This window comes from Monopterus albus, unplaced genomic scaffold, assembly GCF_001952655.1.
Source record: "Monopterus albus unplaced genomic scaffold, M_albus_1.0 scaffold104.1, whole genome shotgun sequence".
NCBI lineage: Eukaryota > Metazoa > Chordata > Actinopteri > Synbranchiformes > Synbranchidae > Monopterus > Monopterus albus.
In genome coordinates, this window is record NW_018127984.1 from 1,209,206 (window position 1) to 1,230,330 (window position 21,125).

The following is a 21,125-nucleotide window of genomic DNA, read 5'->3' on the forward strand; positions in this document are numbered from 1 at the left end:
TCTTTCCCTTCCTCCTCTCTACTATCTGTTAATTTGCTCTCTCTCTCCTCTTTGAACCTCTCCTTTGGCCCCTGCAGCCCCAGCCAATTACACACTGTTTGTCCACCCGTTTTCAATAAAACACTGCTTCCCTCCCTCCTTCCATTCCTTTCCCTCTTTTGCTTTTTTCCTCCCTCTCTCTCTCCCCCTCCATCCACCCCCGACTGTTTCCTTCCACTCACATCTTCCCTCTCCTCCCTCCCTTCTCCCTTTTTTCATTTTTAATTAACTTCTTTTGTAACTTGGAAGCGACCCCCCTTGCTTCAACATGCATCTTGCTCTCCCACACTCACTCCGTCTCACTCACAAGCACATACACTTATCCGTGTGAGACCTGGCCTTCGTTGACGCACACAAACACACATGTAAATAGAGGTTAAATATGCTATTTACATATCAATTACAGGCAGACACCGAATCAATGATTAATGCAGGCTCTGATTGGCACCAAGCCTGCTAGTTTAACCACTATCTGCCTGTGTTTAACTGCCGTGTCCAACAAGTTAAAGATTTTACAGTATACATTCGATTAATATTTGAAGTTTTTTTTATTTCAAGTAAATAGATTTTGACTACTTTCAGTCTTTGAATCAGTGGTTTGTGTCAATGCTACTCTTACCTTAACTGCTATATTTAAGATTTTGTACCCTTGATTGAGATTTAGATTAAGTCAGGTCAGAGTTCTTCAAGTAAATGAATGAATTTGGATAATTTTTGCGTTGCATTTTGAGTGGGTGTACTACATACTCTAACTGCAACCTGCTCTTAAAGCAGTTGCGTAACATGAGGAATTATTTTATTAATGTAACGATGAGATCCCCACCTTGACAAAATACATCTGATCAACCTAAATGAACTTCAGTAATTCAGTCAGTGAACTGGTGCTTGATTAGCGCTAGCTGAGCCTGCTAGCTTTCAGCTATCTGCTCAGAAAGTGCTCAGCAAATTTTACTTGATAAAAACTACATAATGTATTTGAGCTATATGCGCTATTATATTTTTAAACTCTTAGCTGTGCTGCTACCTACCCTGAAATAGAATGACATAGGAGTTTAAGAAAATTTGAGATTTAATCATTTCCAACTTAACAGTTGATATATCTGAATGAACCAAATCCAGTGACAAAACTGAAAATCCCCTTTCTGAAGAAAATCAAGCACTAAAACAGGATTGAAAAATGAATTTATTTTAATTCAAGCTGCGTTTCAGAAAGCTGAAACAGACTGGATAAAACATGAATTTGTCAACCACTAAAGCGCACAAACCCAGGTGGCTTATGGTTATAAACACATAATTACTAAGCCAGATTTATGATATTAAACTGGCCACCTTTATCATTAAAACTCAGTTAATGAATGAGCAGTACATGTTGGTTTTTCTGTGTCTGTGTGACAGCTCCATATTTCACGGTGCTTTTATGTTACACTATGTGGTTTTATTGGTTTGACTGTGCTTTTATGTCCAGTTGCAGTATGTGATTTTACTGGGTCTACCTGCGGTTAAACTTGTTTTATCCACCTCCATATTCCTGCAGGCTATTCACATGTTTGTCATATGTGTTTAGACTGTAAATCAAAGGGCATGTTGCAGACTTTGACCTGAAGTTTCTCCTGAGATTCATATCACGCTAAAAGTAACATTTTTATGCATGTTTTGTTTTTTTATATTCAGTACCATACATTGTATACTGGTGATCGGTGGATGGTGAAGAGGACAAGATATCATAAATGGTTACTACATTGACAAAAATAAAAGTATAAATCTTAATCTAGAAATTTACCAGTAGGTTTGATATCTTCTGTTTATATAATTTCATCTAATTGTCCTCAATCTTTTCAGTCTGCTTAGCTTTACAGTCAATAATATTGTTTCTAGTCTTTTGTAACATAACTTTTAACGAGCGATTACCTGCTTAGTAATAAGGAACTTTTCATCATTAGTTTGAATTTAAGGATGGTATTCATCAACAACTCAATGAGAAACAAAGAGGAGACAACAGAAAACAAAATGCAAAAAGTTATTAGACAATGGAATAAGGCAAACTCAGACAAACAAAGATTTCTGCAGCAATTTTCACCTCTACCTCTTTCAGGAAAATTCTCATCTTTGATAAAACACTAAACAATACTCCTTTATTCCTCACATCGTTACCTCTACCTGTCCCTCTCGCTTTTTTTAAATGCGGAGAGTGATGATTTATTGGTGACACCAATATGTCAAACTTGAGAGAAAAATAGAAACAAGGAAAAAAGAGGGCAGAATAGAAAAAACAGAAACAGAAAGAGAGAAAAAAGAAAAAAGATGTTCAAGCGAAGACCAACTTCAACAGTTGCAGTGACACAATCATGGACACCCACCACACACACAGACACACAGAGCGTGGAGGGGGGGGGAGGGTGGTTTGACAGCAAAGCATTTATTGTTGCATTGTTTCCTTTGAGTAGAAAATTACAGTGGACTGCATCGCTTCAATGACAAGCTATCAAAACGACAGCATGTCTGCCTGCACACGTACACACGGCATGCAGCAGACTATCACATATACACGAGTTAACATGCAAACACATTTACACACAAATGTACCATGCTGCTCCTGAATGACAAGCTCATAACTGCAACAACGTTTTCAGATATTCACATTAGGGACACTGTCCCTGCTGTTAAAGCTGAAAATTAAAGAAACTGACATTAAAATGTATGAAAAAAAAATACAAATCCTGTTTATGCTAATATGCAGGTGCCACTAAGTTTAAGTAGTATGATTTTTTTTTGAAAAGATGCACTCAGTCTAACTAACTGGACCGAGTGAGGGAACCAAAGGATCTCTTCAACATGTTTATCAACTTCTAGAAACCATGGATTTATGGGAAATATTGACATGGCAGTAAAAACAAGCACCGACACTGAGACACAAATGAATCATAATCGTTATTACTTTTCATTAAGTAATTGCAGAGAGGCGGACAGGAAATAGGAGATAAAGAAAGAGAGAGACCTGTGGCCGACGTCGCAAACCCCAGCAAGATGAATGTACACTGCACCGTAACCATTCGGCTACAGGTTGCCTAAAGGGTCTTGGATTTAACTTGGTGAACCTACAAAAACCCTGAGAAGGAACTTAAACCTAGTGACAAAAGGACACAGCATTTAGAGCCTCTGGATTTCAAATAGAGCAGGTTCATGACATTAATAAAGTTCATAAAGGGATAAAGTTGTTACCTGAAGTGAATAAAAAAAAAAACTACTTTTGGTGATGAATGTGTCTTATGAACATCATTTGTTATAACTTCATCTTCTTATTGTCCAAAATCTCTTTGTACATAAACAATAGAAGAAACAACAGGAGTTTGGGAAGTTGGCACTCGACTGAAGTGCTAATGTGTTTGTTTGCTCTCTCACACACACACACACACACACACACACTCCCACGCTGGTAGAATGATGAGAACTTCGTCCTCCATAAACGTCTCAGCCAGTTTAACCACTGTTATTATTCTAATCATGATGACATGTTTTTAAATGGATTATTATACGTTTTCATTAATAACACGCTGTCTGGGAAGGATGTTTGACGCACGGGGTGGTGGTGACGGCCACGCGCACACAGCCACAAAAGCTACACACATGCATAAAAACAGAAAAAATGGCAAATATGTGCAATAATGAGGGGGGAAAAAAAGAGTTAAGATTTTAAGAAAACACACACACGCTCCTGACATGTTTTCATACTGCTAATTACAAAATACACAAACTTAAAGTTTTTGTTAATAACACGCTGTCTAGTAAAGTTTCTGTATGACAAAGACACTGGTGGGCGACACACACACATTACATGCATATATGCTCTTGTCATGTTTTTAATTGATTTCAGCTATAATTATTTTTGTAATAACACACTGACACACACACTGTCCCACTCTCCCTTGCACATCTCTATGTCATGGCATTTTAAAAACAGATAATAATTATGTTTTTTTGTGTGTTTTTATTAATAACATGTTGTCTGTATGAAAGCACATACATACACATCACCTGTCACCCCCCTCCTCCCCCCGCTGGCCTCTCTTTACCCTCTCAGCTCCTCCTCTGTCCTCCTTTCATCTCCTCTTTCACCTCTGACCTCCTACTTCTCCTCTCTCTCTAGCTCTCTCTTTGATACTGCAGTTTGTGGGTGCCACTCGCACTAAACTGTAAATCTGTCACCTGCTTCTCTTGATTCTTTTTTCTCTAATGCACACGCACACACACCTCTGACAATCTGTCACAATAAATAGAGATAAGACCAGGTGGAGGAGGAAGAAAGGGAGGGAGCAGAGGAGAGTGGGGGGTAAATGACAAGGACACCGAATAAGAGAGGGATGAAAAGGAGGAAGGAAAGGAAGGGACGAGTGAGTGGGAGAAAAGATGAGAAGGGAAGAAAGGAGGATGAGTGGCAGGAGAGGAGGCCAATGAAAGAACAACAGAGGCTGGCGATGAGACGATGAGAAAGAAAAGGTAAAGAAAGAGGAGGTAAAGGGGAGAGAAGAACAGAGCATATAGGAGGTAGAATAAATACACTGACAGAAGGAGGAGGAAAAGAGGGACTGGAGAGGTTAGGAAAGGACAAAAGGAGAGGAGAGGTAAAACTATACAAAAGACGAGGACAAAAAAAGTCAAGGAAACAAGAGGAGATGCCAAAGGAGGAAAAAGAACAAGGTGGAGGAAAAACAAGTCTAGTAAACAAGAGGAGCAAAGAAAGAGGAGAGATTAGGACAAGAAAAGAGGAGAAAGGAGAGGAGAGAAGAGATGAAACAAGAGGAAGAATAGGGAAAAAGGAAAGAAAGGAAGGTCAGTAAACAGGAGCAAAGCAAAAGAGGAAAATGGAAAAAGAAAGGAAAAAGAGGAGATGAGAAAAGAGATGGAATACAAAGGAGGTGGCAAAATATCTCAACAGATGGGCAGAAAAGACTGGAGGTGAGGGAAGTAAAGGGACAAGGAAACGGAGTGGAGAAAGATATGAGATGTGGAAGAAGACAGGTAATGTTTAGGGAGTTTAACAAAAGAAAAGTGGGTGAAAAGCAAAAGAGGACAAAACAGTATAGGAGGAAAGGAAGAAATCAAGTAAAAGATGAAAAGGAGGAGGGGGATGGAGAGATTACCTGGTGAACAAGAAGAAAAGCTGTTGTGACACTCCCTAATGCGATTTCTAAACCAATCTGCTAAGTGCACCTAAGAGACCGTGTGTGTGTGTGTGTGTTTGCAGGCAACTAATCATGTTGCAAACAACCCCCTGCATCCCCATCCCACCCTCACTCTGTCACTTGGGGTACGTTCACACTAAACTGGCTGAATCTGAAAATGTCTTTTTCTCCGTAACAGCCCCCGTTCACGTTAAGCCGACATTTGTTTACACCCCAAATGAACCTTCTCAAACTGAGTTTTAGTGTTGATGCAGAAAACTGAACTTCTGATGATGCACAGCCAAGCGTAGGTGTGCCACCCATCTCTGAGTCTGTGCCCCAGCCTGGCCACCCCGTCCAAAGCTTTCTAGACCCGCCCTAGAAGGCGGCCTGGAGGATCAACAAGTGAGGATACAAGAAACCATGCCTTGGTGCAAGTCTTTTATCGAAATCAGCTGGTGATTGGACGATCAGATTAAGGACTGGAAGAAAGGGCATCATGTTTCCTTGATTCCTCTCTCCTCGCATTTTCTCCTCACGTCTTATATAGGCAGGACTAAGACAAGTAAGGGAACTGTGGATGCATTTAAGAGAACTGGGATGCACCCCTTGTATCCTCCCTTGGACTTTTATTTTAAATGTCAGTATAGCCAATCACACAGTTGTCATTAGCTTGTATTTGTGTTCATTTTGCCAAACGACTTCAACATCATAAAACTGATGTTCCAGTGGAGCAGCAGTACTGTTTGGCAAGTTAACCATAACCAGTAACATTCATGAGCTGAAATTATATCTCAATTTTACGCTCAGTCAGTTGCCAAACAATAAATGCATTAAAACGTGGCTGTATTAAAGCACAGCATAGGTGGTGACAGAGAGCTGGAGGGGAGTGAGTGGAGGTTTAACTGGCTGAAACTAAGCAGACTAACCTGACTGCCTGTGCCACTGCTGACCAGATGTTGGCTGTTTTGGTTTGCTGGCAAAAAGTGGAGCTTGCCCAAGAGGTTTCACTACTTTCCTATAGGTTGTAGGTACTACAGGGTGAAGACGCTCACTCCCATTTAGTGACTCTCTCTCAAAAGTTAGAGACTGAAACAGCCTTTGTGAAACATTATCTATTTCCCAACACACATACACGACCTGCCTCTCCCCTCTTGGTGCTTTGTTCAGTCCACACCCACACACTGGGGGAGAGGATCAGTTCTTTTTCTGTGGCGACAGAGGGTCATATTTCTTGCTTTGATGTTCACCTCTCTCTCGCCGTCTGTGATCCTTCACTCTCTTCAATCTGTTTTCATCCAAAGAGAGAGGGAGAGAAAGCATCTTTCCTCTGTCTCTCACCCTGGCTGGTTGGTAGGTTGGTAAGTGAAGCATGAAACGGCCTCTTCTGCCCCTGAGACACATGCACACACACATGCACACCAAGTTTCTGGATAGAAAGTGTAATATAAATTAAACTGTACACAGGATGTGAAGCACAAACTCACTTTATATCAGACATTAGCACTAATCCATTAGGATCTGTAGAAAAAGCTGTGTTTCTGATTTTAATGGCTATTTTATGGATTTAACATGAGGAAGATTAAAGTAAAAAAAAACAAAAAAAACAAAACAACATTCCCCAAGTAAAGACAATTTTGCACATGAAGAAATAGCACTCACCAAGTCACAATTGTGTGTTTGCTTTAAAGATGAGAAAACCAAAAGGTAGTAAATCCATCTGATAACATTCTTCTTGTTTATTAAGTTTACACTGCTGCCATACACCCAGGTTTTTTAGATTAATGTGACAGGCTTTCAAAATTAGTGCACTACTCATAAACTTGACTGGAGTCCACTAAGCTACATGCTCGCTCCTCCTCAAGGTTAGAGTTAAGACAAACCAACTCTGGCACACCTTATTTTTCAAAAAGTATTTGATTCAAAGTCCTGGTTCAAAAGCACAACATTCATCTTAAATTACTGATATATAAAATGAGTTAAAAAGTTTGACTGGAACAATGCCACTGCTCCAACTGATGTGAAGCGTCCTGCTGGACAGAAGAGACATCAGTCTGTTTTACTATGCACTTGTCGTACAACGGTGTCACAGGGCGATGCTTTTTCTTCTTTGGCAGAGTACAAACACCCAAAAACAGCCAAGCTTAATTTTGGCCTGCCATCAAGTTACTCTCAGAATTAATGAGTGACAGCTGATATGAGCTGCTGCCGGCGATGTCTGTCATTTTACCTGGTAAAACTGACGGACTGCGCTGGCTAAAAATGAGAAGCTGCTACCTGAACATTCGCTGCTCTTTGCTAATGAGAACGAGAGCAAAGAGAGAGCTCGGTGAATCTGGCAACTCAGCTGTCCAGGGACTCAATCACCAGTGCCACCAAAACATTTTTCACATTCACACAAACTGTCACTCAGGTGCACAAACACAGTTGAGCTCAGAGAAAAAAAAAAAAAAAAAAAGGATGACTTGGTTACCAGTCATTAGAACCAGCAGGAGACATCTTTAATACTTTAATTTATTCTACATGTGAAACCACAAGACATGTTCTCTATATAAATATAAAACTGAATTAAGAGCTGCCACACTGCAATCCATGATTTTAGGAATACATAATACTGTGACACCACAGTCTCTGGCCTGTAATGGTGTGTGGAGGAGTACAATCCAAGGAATTTACCTACAGTGAAATGCTTTAGTAGATGTGCATCTACTCTACGTGTTCTGTACAGACCATGGGTGACAAGCAACCCAACACATGCAGTTTCACTGTGCATGGTCTCATTTAAATAACCATGCTAAAAAACGTGCTGAACCTAACCCTGTGTGGCTTTATGGAGTTCCGGTGTTGAACAGCCACTTATTTTTAAAACCTTCCCGACAGCCTCTGCCCTTTTCTTTCTGACTGAAAAGTTATCACTGATCAATCCGATTTAACAAATGTGTTTAGATGGTGTCCGATTGGTCACCGTCTGGCTGTTCACACACACCGCCATACCGCAGTGGGGTGACCTCAGCTCCCCGCCGGCCAGTGCTTTAACCTTTATCAATTAACCAACAGCACAAAGTGGAACTGAAACCAGACACACACACAGGTTTGTACAGCTCTTTGTGAGGACACTCGCTGACATAATGCATTATTCCATTGCTCTTTGCACTAACGTTAACCATCAGAACCAAATACATAACCCCGACCCTAGCCTTAACCTGGTTCTAATCTGAACCCTAAAACCAAGTCTTAACCCTCAAATTGCTTTTTTATGGTGTGTGAGAAAGTGAGAACTAACCAAAAATGTCCTCACTGCCATGGTATAAAACTCACAATGTACAGACATACAAGTACACACACACGCACAAAAACCAGTAAAACGCACACAAATACCTACAAGATGTGTGGTATAAGAACAACACACAGAAAAAGGCACATGCAGGTGTTTATGAACACTACCGCAGACTTACACACACGTAACCTGACCCAGTGTGACAACTGATAGCTCTGTTTGTGCTCACACACACGGACATACCTCAGCCAGGAGGCAAAACAACCAACCATGGTTGTGTGTGTGTGTGTGTGTATAAACCACTGTGGTCCATTAAAAGAACTTAATGCTCCATGTAAAAGAATGAAAAACACCACTTTAATGAAAGGAGTTCATGCTGAGTGTCTGTGGACATTATTCTGCAAGAGAGTGAGTGAGTATGGGTGTGTGTGTGTGTGTGTGAGAAGGTGCAATGCTTCAGCAAACTAAAACGACTTTGCTCCCCCTGTGTTATAGACAATGCAACCTCCATCACTGGTGTGTGTGCGCACGTGTGTTTGTGGGTGCTCTAACAGCCTGTCGTGATAAGGAGAGCCCAGAATAACACTCCGACACCAGCAACCATCCCTCCTGTCACTCACTATCGATTCCCTCTCTTCCTCGCTCACACACACACGCACACAGGGTGACAAAAGAGCAATATTCACTGTGCTTCTCGTGCTCTGACTTAGTGGTAGAATAAAAATCATCTGTGGGAAAGTTTGTGTGCAGACAACATTTTATATTCAAGAGAATCTATACTTAAAGACTAGAGGAAATTCATCAGGTTTGTCCTTTATTTCTTAAAAAGGTGTCCCAGACTTTTAAAATAAATAAGGCCCAAGGAGGCTTTACAAAAAGTGCTTACCTGATCATGGAACAGTAACTGGTGCTGTCTTTACAGCAGCAGAACTGGTGGTCTGAATCTTTTTTTTTTAATTCACAAAAGAGACCATCTGCCAATGACAAACACTTTATGCAGTGGTTGGCCAGCTATGCTGACTTGATTCCCATCCTTCACACAGCTACTTCCATTGCTTCTTGCATGGACAACTGAATGTAACACTATACATTTCTTTGAGGAAAGACTGACCAAATGTGTGTGTGCCCTTATCCTCGTTTTGTGCGATATACAATACTTATATACTACTGTGCAAAGGTTTTAGGATCTTATCCTTCACACAGTACCATCAGGGAGGTGTCTGATTCCTCCCAAATTCATTCTGTAGCACGAGGAGCCCAAACATACAACCAGAATAATTTTAAAAAAAAAACTATGTTTGGAGACAAAAGGACACGGAGTCCTGCACCAGATGGTCTGGCCCCCACACAGCCCTGACCTCTCCTCTCCATCATGGAGTCAAGTCAGCTCTTCACAATTTCCTGACATTTTATAAATGAGTATTCATGCAAATAACTATGATTAATCAATAGGAAAAAAAGAAAGCAAGCCCTTTGTGAATGATCAGCATAATTGTCAATTAGAAAATGAGGAAGTAACATTTTTGCTTTATCACCATATAAATAAATGGAAAAATCAAAATGTAAATAATATAATTTACATGATGTCTGGTAATATATTTTTTTCTTATGATCAATAAATCCCATGAAAAGGCCGAAATCAACAGTGAACAGTCTGTGTATTAAATCCTGGCCAGGTGTGCTGGACACATGAGGAATCTAAGTACAATGTTCTTCTGTAAAGCAACGAGTAAACAAATAAACAGGATAAACAAAATAAAGGAAGAAGAATGTGCATCAGGAAAATACAAATAAAATACTTAGAAATATAGAAATATATATACACACAGTTTAGATTTAGTTTTCCAGAAAGATATATACAAAAGTCCAGAGGGGAGGCGTTCAAACAGATTGTGTCCAGGGTGTGAGGGGTCTGCAGAAATCTTCTCCGCCCTCCTTTTGACCTGTGAGGTGTACAGGTCCTCCATGGAGGGCAGGTTTGGCACCGATGATCTTTCCCGCAGACCCGACTGTCCGCTGGAGTCTGTTCCTGTTCCATTTGGCTGCTGAGTCAAACCAGACAGTGATGGATGAGCAGAGAACGGGCTCAATGATTCCTCTGTAGAACTGTATCAGCAGCTTTTGGTGCAGGTTAAACTTCCTAAGCTGGCACAGGAAGTACATCCTCTGCTGTGCCTTCTTGGTGGTGGTGCTGATGCTGGATGACCACTTCAGGTCCTGGAAGATGATGGAGCCCAGGAACTTGAAGGACTCCACTGCTGATACAGTGCTAATGAGAATGGTGAGGGGGTGTAGTGGGGTAGGGGTTTCGCTGTCATCTCCACTGTTTTGAGCATGTTCAGCTCCAGGTTCTTGCAACCGTACCACAGAGTTCAACCTCCCGTCTGCAGGACGATTCATCTCGGATGAGAGTGATGTCCGTTGTGTCATCAGCGAACAGTGGAGTCCCCAGAGGTGCAGAAGGAGAACAGCAGTGGTGAGACCACATGTCCAGCACAGGCTTTTAGGCAGGAGGGAGTCATACTGTCTGGGCCTGGTGCCTTCCTGATCATTTGTTTCTTAAAAAGACCATGCACATCCTTTTCAGGTCATCTGCCAGCTGATGGTCTTCCACAGAGAAGGGGGTGGTTTCCTGTAGCCCGTGATGTTTTTCAGGTTTCTCCATGCAGGCGAAGGGTCGCTGACTAAAACCTTTTTTTTTTTTCAGCTTTTCAGAGTAGCTGCTCTGATCTCCCTTCTCATTGTGTTCCTGACCTGCCTGTACAGGATCCTGTTCCCACTTCTATAGGCCTCCTCTTTGACACAGTAAAGCTGCTTGGGTTTTACTGGCCACCAGGGCTTGTTGTTGTTCTATGTGCAGAAGGTCTTGGTGGGCACACACACACGTCCTCACAAAAGCTGATAGATGATGTCACAGTGTCAGTGAGTTCATCCAGGTCTGTAGACGCAGCCTCAAATAGACTCCAATCTGTACAGTCAGAGCAGGCCTGTAGCTCTGACTCTGCCTGCTCGATCCATCTCTTCACTGTTTTGACCACAGGCTTCACAGCTTTAGGTTTCTGCCTGTAGGTTGGAATAAGGTGGACCATGCAGTGATCAGAGATTCCGAGGGCTGCGCTGGGGACAGGGTGATAGGTCTTATGTACATTCCAACCACAGTGAATGACAAAAATTCTCTGGGTGAATAAAATGGTTTGCATTTGATGAAAAGAGTCTCCATTACCACCATTACCATTAGTTTTGCCTCAGTACCATTTATCACAGTCCAGCTGCTTTAAATACTCACAAGAGCACCAAATGTGGATTAATCCACTGCTGAAAGTAGTTCCCAGTAAATGTATACCTGTGAGCCATGTCAGTAGAAACTAATGGGGTTGTGGCCAAGAGCCACAGATAGAGTAGGAAAATCAGAAAGAACTGTGACATAAGTACATAAGTAATGAAATACATGAATTAAGAAAGTTGTGTTTGTAGCTTGACAAACACAGATTCCCTCCAAACAAACTTTTATATCTCATGCAAAGGATCCAAACTTCTATGCTGAAGGTTATTTTTAAAGTCTGCAACTCACAAAGCTGATGTCATCTCCTTCAAAATAACTAACTTTATTTTCCATCTTTAACAAGAGGCGAGGGAACTTTCATTTGGTACAGCATATATATTTCAATAAAAGAGCAGATCCTGAATCACTATGGAAAAACAACATCAAGAGCACTTTAAATTTAAAAATCACAGCACAAGCAAGCAGACATGTAGTAACGCCAGATATCGCCGCCAAAGGTACAAGATGATATAAATGGTCATTCATTGCCTTTACACACAGTAATACAAATACACACAGGATCCCCACAAAGGCAAAGTATGCAGGAGCCCAGTGGGAGTTTTCAGATTTTTTTTTTAGCATTTAATTTTTCCTTTCTTCTCCCAGAGAATGATGTGGAGAGAAAGAGCAAGAGAGCATTAGAGCGGGCGAGAGTGAGAGAGGGAGGCATTAGAGGAATGTCAATATGATTGGAGAGAGTGGAGTGTGTGTTCGCTGAGCGTTCAACAACAATAGCTCTCCAGCCGTGTTGTTCCATGCACATTCACATGATCCATTATTATCCCTGACATGCACCGCTGTGTGTGTGTGTGTGTGTGTGTGTGAGATAGAGAGAGAGAGAGGGAGAGAGAGGGGGAGAGAGAGAGAGAGACAGAGAAGAAGGGACAGAGAAGCAAGGTGAAGGACGGGGGTAAAGAAGAAGACAGAAATACACCACTTGTGTGTGTTTAAGCAAAAAAGATATGGGAGAAGAGGGAGGAAGGGAGGGATTAAGAGTCAAAAAGAGTAAAAGACAAAATGAGGCAAACTAAGACAAAAAGAGGGCAAGGAAGGATCCCGCTCTTCACAAACAGGGAGAGGAGTGAGCATTTCACACTTAATAAACTAGAGACCCACTCTGTGTGTGTGGTCAGCTAAAAACAGAGGTCCCTCGTCAACAATCCAGTGACTCCACAGCAACACAATACCATGTTAATAATTAGCTGGCACTGAAGAACCTCTGCCTAAAACTATTTATTCATCTATCCCTTTCAACAACACTGGAGGCGACACCCAGTGCTCCCACTGCTGCCCTGATGAAATTCCATCACTTTTCAAGGAGTTTCCAGACACAGTTCAGAACACTGCATGCACCATAACCTTCTAGTTTGTTGTTGTTTTTCCAGAATACAAACAGCGACTTGCATCCAACTACCAAATGTACTCGAGTAGAGCTGTAGGTTTTCAGAGTACAGCTCACCACAAACAGTTTGAAACTTCGATGATTCTCAGACAGATCCTGGTGTCATATGGACCATCTTTTTCTTATTTCAAATGAGACTTCAGGATATTTATTCATAATGAACATCAGAGACGATGATATTCCTGCTATTAGTCGCACTAAAAGGATGATGTTATCAGGAAAAGGTCACTGAAGGTCAATGAAATCCACTTTATTGCTGGGATTCAATGTGAAAGGTATCAGAATTTTGTGCATTTAAACCAACACAAATCTGACAATATCAGGCTTTTACACAAATGAGGCCTTTGTACTTTTATTATACACATTTTGTGATGCTTTTTCCCAAAAAGAGAAAGAAGAATCCTTCTGTTACCAAAAAACAAACAAACAAATAACACTGCACTGTTACTGAACTATTCAGCATTCGGTGGTGAAAATATACTACTTGCTCTTTGCAGTTCGGCCATTTCACAGCTGTGAAGCAAAGAAACAATTTGTAGCATTAATCAAATAAAATTAGATACATTTCAGTACACAGTGAAGGGATCTTTTTTTCAAAGCTGTTTTTGAAAATGAAAACGAACAGCACTAATCTCCTTTTACATTTTGGTGCTAAAATATTCATAAACCTGAATCAGACCATTAAACTTTCATTTCCAGTGCACAAAAAATGTTGCTATACAAAACTTCATCTTAACAGCAGAGATTTCCACTTCAGGTGAGATGTTACTTCAATTCACCATGTAGGTTTGTTTAAAAATGACATTTTAAAGTGTATATGTGATGCACTTGGCTTTAGTTTGTGCTTTTAGAATTCACAGCGTGTGAAGATCCGAATCTGATGCGCAGGATGTCGACGTTTAGAGTTTTAATCCAAAAGGTCACACAGTCATCTAAACAGAAAATGTGTGAACAAGCAGTTGACAAGTACAGGTACAGTAGGTATGCAGACACAACTGTTATGCTTAACGGGTATTAAAACGCACTCTGAAGGGTGTCCGTTTACACAAACACACATTAACAACACACGTATTCAGTTCTGTTCAAATGCACAAACACCCTCTTTAACCCACACACATAGAAAGCTTTCTCTCACATACCAACACTTAACATAGACACACACACACACACACACACACACACACACACACACCTGGTGAAGCATAAAGTAATAAATCATGATTATGAGAAGCTTTTCCATAACTTCAGCTTCAGGTTATCTTTTTGGCTTTACGGTCAGTTGCTGTCTGTGTGTTTTCATTTTACCAAAACACAAGTCTACTGAAACACACATCTGCCCATTTAGCAACATAAATACACACACACACACACACACACACACACACACACACACACACACACACACACACACACACACAAATGCTTCCATCAAGCTCCAAAGTCAATAGAGTAAAAGCATCAACTCTGACACTCAAGTGAACTAAGGAAAAGTGCTGATAAGGGAACAGGAAGTCACTTTCAAGCATATAACCATTCATCAAAAATAGTCACTCAGCCTGTAACAAGTCTTCATAGATATCATACAAATATCTCTTTAAATCTGTCATTTTCTAAAGTAATATTACAGCTATATCTCAGTAATACAAGTAGAGAGTAACTAAACAAATTTCTATTACTTGTGCAGATGAAGTGAGTCCCAGGAGAAATATTACAAATCTGTTCAGTCAAACTGAGACTTAGATATATTTTATATAAACTTCACCATAAGTCATTCTTTAAGCGCCTGTAGTTATATTAAAGAAAATGTAACCTAACACAGTCACATTGTTTTTACAAATACAACGAGGATTGTAAAACATAGTGAAAAGTTGTAGTGGATGCCCGAAATCCACTTAACGTTCCTTTGCAAGGAACAATGTTTGAAGTACAACAAAGTTAGATACACGTACAGGGGGGCGCTCAAAAATAGGACCGTGAAGCATAGGTAACAACCATGAAACCTATTTGGACAACATGTAGCCGCTTGTCACTACGGAAAGTTGCAGGTTCACCTTCTCAGCTCTATCTAGAGCTTTCAGGTGGAAGCTTAAAAGTAGTACAAGTGATTTAAGTATTCACCGACCTGGCGCTGGTGCAGTCCTGGTACAGCGTCTCGAAGTCCTTCCTGGAGATCAACTTGCAGCGGTTCACGCCTGGCTGGATGGCGCCGAGCCCCCGCAGGACGCGCACCTGCTCCACGGTGCACACCACCGGCGTGATGTCCAGCCTCTTCAACTTGGTGTAGACGGTGTGCAAACCACCCACCAGGTGCTTCAGGAAGAGGTCGAACACCTGCGGGAGGCAGATCAGCTCCTGGCCGTCCACGCTGAAGCTGGCCACCTTCACGCCATGCACCTCCACCAGTTTGCACTCGCTGCACAGACCCGGGCTGGATGAAGTCTGCGCCAAACCAGGGGATCCGGGTGTCAGGCCAGCCGTGCTGAGAGATCCGAGCCCGCTGAGAGGACCCAGCGCAGCACCGCCTCCGGACACAAGCGGGGCGGTGCCACCGTTGCCCAAGCCAGCCAGCGCGCTCCCTGGTCCGGGCAGGAAAGCGCTGAGCATGCTACTGGTGAGCCGCGGAGACTGAGACAAGGAGTGAGAGTGGGAGTGGGAGTTGGAGTTGGTGTGCACTGGGCTGGAGGTGCCGGTGGAAGCGACGGAAGTGTGGAGCGCGTCCGGGACCGAGCGATAGAGCGCGGTGGGTGTCGGGGCGCCCGAGCCCGGCGAGAGGAGCGGAGGAGAGCCGGGTAGCGACATAGAGATGGTGTTGATGGAAGAAGTGGAGAGTGGTGAAGACGCACACACTCTCTCCTTTTCACACACTCTCACACACTTTCTTCTGTCTTTCTCCAGTTGGGAAAACACTTGTGCGTCTTTTTCCTTGTTTTCCGGTCACTTTTTCCTCTTCTCCTCTGTTCCTGATTTTCCCTCTGTCGCGCTTGTTTCTGTCCTGAACAAGCTCTCTTGTCTTGTTATCCGTGCGCAGAAAACGGACTGTCCAATCTGTGCGTAAAAGCGACTGTATCAGACTCCAGGTCAGTCCTCGTCCTGAACCCGCCTCCCTCACACATAAGTGACGTCCATTTGAACCAATCAGAGATGACTCCTGGCAGGACAAACAGTGTGATTGGCGAGGAAAGTGGGGGAGGACTTTATTACGCCCGACTGGTGTGTGTGTGTGTGTGTGTGTGTGTGTGTGTGTGTGTGTGTCCGCGTGTGTTTGAAGGGTATCGGTCAGATCTCTCATTTTTCTGTTCCATAAACTTTCTCACGAGCTGCTTGATTCGCTAACGGGAAGTTTTTTTTTCTTTTTTTTGGTTGAGCCTCACAACCCCTACTCTCCACCGTGCGCGCTCGCGCGTCCCCGTTTGTCTGTGTGTCCAGTCGTGGCTCACATGCGAGCTCTGGTGGCGAGACACTGATCAGATCACACAGTGACCGCTGATCAGCGAATAAATGGTCCAAGTTGCAGCTGAGGGGTGAGGGAAAGTTGGGGAAAACCGAAATTATTGAAGAGAGGGAATAAAACAAGAAAGGAAGTAGGGTGACTTCACCAGACCTGATGGGGGTGACCGAACTGAAGGGCAGAAAGAAGGAAGAAAGAAAAAGAAGCATAAAAAGTGGGAAAACTAAATGAGACGTGCTAATAATATTACAAAAGAAGACAAGGATTAAAAGAGAAAACACTACAGAAGAGATTGCCAGATAGTACCAGAGAGATGGCCTGTGTGTGTGTGTGCGTGTGTGTGTGTGTGTGTGTGTGTGTGTGTGTGAAAGCAGTGAAACAGGATTGAGTAGTGTGGATTACAGATAGACAGCGTTTTATAATCCTGTGTAATCTCATTACAGCGAGAAACCCTGACTGAATGAAAGAAAAAACTGAGAAAGACACACACCCACAGAGAGAGTGGGGGAAAAGAGGACAAGGCAGCAAAATGAGAAATTTAAATGTGTAATAATCTATTGCTGGCATTAGACCTTCTGTACAAACATGTGTCTGTACCCAGTTTTCTCCCCTCCACCTCAGATGTTTGTGTAAAAGGGAGTCTGAAAGTTTTACCATGAACCCATGTTCATTCAGTAATTATTTCTTTACATATCATTTTTGATGTTAGCAGCCGTGTCCGTCATTCCAGCATAAATTTATCTCAGAGTGATAATAAAGGATAACTTATTATTTTTGTTTTTTTCATGATGTATTTCCCCTAAAAGTGGGTATGGTGATAGCTAGTGCTAAGATTCAGAAACAAGAACTCGTGTTAATCTGTGTCACCAGGGGCGATCATGTTAACCTCTGAGAGCTCAGAATAAACATGATTTCCATCAAATCATTTCTCACACTTATTTGGGAAAGCAAATACAAAATATAGCTGTCTGGGGTAGCCTTTACAGCTAATTGCATAGGAATTTACATCCCAGGCGGCTCACCAGATGACTGGGCTGCTTGTTTTTAACCACAGATATTTGGTACCAGTGTATCTGCAACTTACATTAAGATAGCATACATAAATGTAGCGTCAGTCCCCAATAATAAAAATATCTTTCCCCTGTGGAGAGGAACAAGGGGGAGGAGAAAGTGCTCAATATAAAGTTAAATTAAGAATTTAGGAGAAAGTAGACATGGGTCAAGGAAAAAAAAGGGGGAGGGGGCAGTGAAAGGAAAACAAAATAAAAAAAAAAAGAAGTGGAAAAATAGATAAAGAGGGAGTCAAAGAGACACGAGGGCAATAATTTGTCTCTCAGGACTAATAATGATCAAACTGAAGCTGGATTCAGAGGGGGAGACAGAGAGAGATGAGGTCTTCGTGGAGGTGAATCTCTCTCAGCGGGGTTTTAATGACCGACATGAACTTGGAGTTGGACTTTGGGATGCACAGAATGTGAGAGAGAGGAAGAGGAGCAAAGTAAGGGAGAACAAAAAAAAAAACAAGAGAAAGATTGGGCTGAAAGGGAAATGTGAGGACCGGAGGAAGAGTAAAAGAAGGAAAGATGAAAACAGAGGTGACAAGACAGTGCATGGAGAAGAGTGGAAAAACATGTCTGCAAAATGCTCTTCATCCCCCGGGAGAGAGAATCAGAGAGCGCGAGCTTCTACTATACACAAAAGGCCATTCTGCCTGTTTTTCAGCCCATTAAATAACTCGTCCTGCCACATGTCATACATTTGAGTTGGTACAGATTTTCTCTGTGGAGTAAAGAGCTGCAGCAGCTACAGGAAAAGACAAGGCACCAGCAGATCTACCTTCACTGAATGACGTCTCACTGCTCTGGGCCAATCAGCCTCAAATAGCACCTTCAGTAACGCAATTCATTCCACATGATTTGACTTACAGTAGCTATACACTACAGCTGAAACAATTAGTCAGCTAATCAGTCTATACTGAGAACATCAATCTCCAACTCTTCGGATATTGGATTTAATGTGAAATCATTTTTCAAGGGGAAAAAATCCCCTAGTAACAGCGCCTCCAGTGTGAGCATTTGCTGATTTTATTTCCTTCTGTAGCGACTACACAATTATTAAACTTTTGTGTGGTTATGTTTAAGCACACAGTTTTACAAGGTTAGAGAAAGATTGTGGCCTTGTTTAACACAGAAATAGTTAACACTCACTTGAGACACAATGTAATGAAACAAAACCAAGATCTTCCTCCAACTAAAGTGCCTTTGCTGCCTAAATCTAAGCAAAGGCAGGACAAGTCGTTGAAAAACCCCTGTATCTGTTGTGACCGTCCTGCATTTTCTACACCTGCTTCTTAATCCAACCACCTCCTGGTGACTCTCCTGCTGGTGCGGCAGTGTACAGCTTCCAACATTCCACTATTACGTTCCCTCTCTTCAGTTCAATTAGCTTGAAATGGGTCAATACCTGTGTAATGTAGATGTCTTAATGAGTTCAAACTCATCATTAAACTGTATGACACACATACAGTGGTGTGAAAAAGTCATGACACACATATAGTTTGTAGATAAAATTAAAAAGCAACAGCACCATAGTGGTGGAAATATTCCCAGGGTCATAGGGGCTCTATAGAGGCAAACTATCTTACCAATATATTGATCTTTTTTATCTTAATGTTTAATGATTGTGCATTTATTTATTTGTATTATAAGCACCAGAGAGGAGCAGTGCTCCCAGTTTCATTGTATGCAGTGCAACACTGACAAAGTCTTTCTATTCTATTGTTTTTGCAACCAGTAACATCCAGTACGGCACACCTCAAAGTCACGTCTGTTTATCAGACTTTGGCTCTGAACACCATATGAGCGACAGCAGGGAGGGGGAATAATGCAATTTATCAGTGAAGAGAAACTCCTGGGGTGGCTGGCGAATGTACAGTGTCACTTGACAATGATGTATGGTCAAAGAAAGTTACCTGGATTTTAACTGAACAAAAGGAGATAAAGTTTCACAACTGTATTTACAGACTGAAGCTACATTATACCTCATACTGTATGTTGGGGATAAATATAAAAAGGGCTTGTCTGTTTAACTTAGCCACAACACGTTTGTCTCAGTAAATTCTGCAAGGCTTTAAAATCCCATGACTTCTGACAGAGAGCGGCCTGGACTGCTCCAAATGAAGCTCAGCCACAGCAATCAGTATATTACATCAGAGGATCAATAAATAAACCTTTCCTGCTGTAGGGTACAACTGGATGTCTTTCAACAAGAGATGTTAGCCACAGGGTGTGGTTCATTTTGTTGTTTGTTCCAGATTTGGTTTATCAAGTCATCTGATAAAATGCTTACATAGAAAATTTAAGTTCTGTTTTATTATTGTAAGTTACTGGGTGTTACAGCCTCTGTGTCCACTCTACAAAAGCTTGCAAAGCTTACATTTTTATTGGTGTTTTGGATTGTGCATAAATAAGGACAAATCAAATCAGTATCTAGGTTCAAAAACCATTGTTTCAACAGCATTTAAAGAAAATACTGACAGTTGACGAATTAAGGAAAAGCAAAAAAGCAGCACTGGTCTCATGCAAAATGTATTTTAAGTTGCTCCTGTTAAGGGACGCAAACATCAGGGAGGAGAGAATGGAACTTTATACAAATACTCTCAGCACCTGACATACCACAGCTGCAGAGAACTGTGGTTGAAATGTAACGTCAGGAGAAACCGGGTGTAAAATTTGCAGCCCTGCTGTCAGTCATATGAGATCTCATCACCATTAAGAACACGTGAGGAAGAAGAGGGTGTTTGTAAATGGTATTGCATGCCACAGGAGAGCGTGAGTGACTTTGACAGGGTTTCGGGTAACACCATGCTTCAGTTAGTGAACAAAATAAAAAATAATCTGACAGACAGGAGACTACGCAACTCCATATCAGCATCTGCATTCATTATAGGATAAGGATAATCACCTTTATTGGCCAAGTATGTTACACACAAGGAATTTGTTTTCTCCACTCATTTATTCAGGTTTTTTCTGTAATTTGCCACCCGCCTGCATTTCACTGTGTATTTACCGAGACTGTCATCACCAGAAAATCATCCACATTGGTCATTTATTCAAACACTTCCTGTCAAGAACCTCACAGACTTTGACATTTTTGCAGATTTATTAAAAAAGAAAAACTGAAATATCACATGGTCATAAGTATTCAGACCCTTTGCTGTGACACTCATATATTTAACTTAGGTGCCGTCCATTTCTTCTGATCATCCCTGAGATGGTTCTACACCTTCATTTGAGTTCAGCTGTGTTTGATTATACTGATTGGACGTGATTAGGAAAGCCACACACCTGTCTATATAAGACCCTACAGCTCACAGTGCATGTCAGAGCAAATGAGAATCATGAGGTCAAAGGAACTGCCTGAAGAGCTCAGAGACACAATTGTGGCAAGGCACAGATCTGGCAAAGGTTACAAAAAAA

General features: G+C 41.7%; 1 protein-coding gene across 2 annotated transcripts in view; it reads right to left on the bottom strand.

The window, feature by feature from the left end:
• dachb (dachshund b) overlaps positions 1-16,263 on the bottom strand; it is a 92,140-nt gene extending 75,877 nt beyond the window's left edge. For both annotated transcript variants that reach the window (XM_020610178.1, XM_020610179.1), the window contains exon 1: positions 15,322-16,263. In XM_020610178.1, the coding sequence (XP_020465834.1) occupies positions 15,322-15,998 (677 nt within the window). In that variant the 5' untranslated portion in view covers positions 15,999-16,263. The remainder of the gene's footprint in view (positions 1-15,321) is intronic.
• Between the last annotated feature and the right edge of the window lie 4,862 nt (positions 16,264-21,125).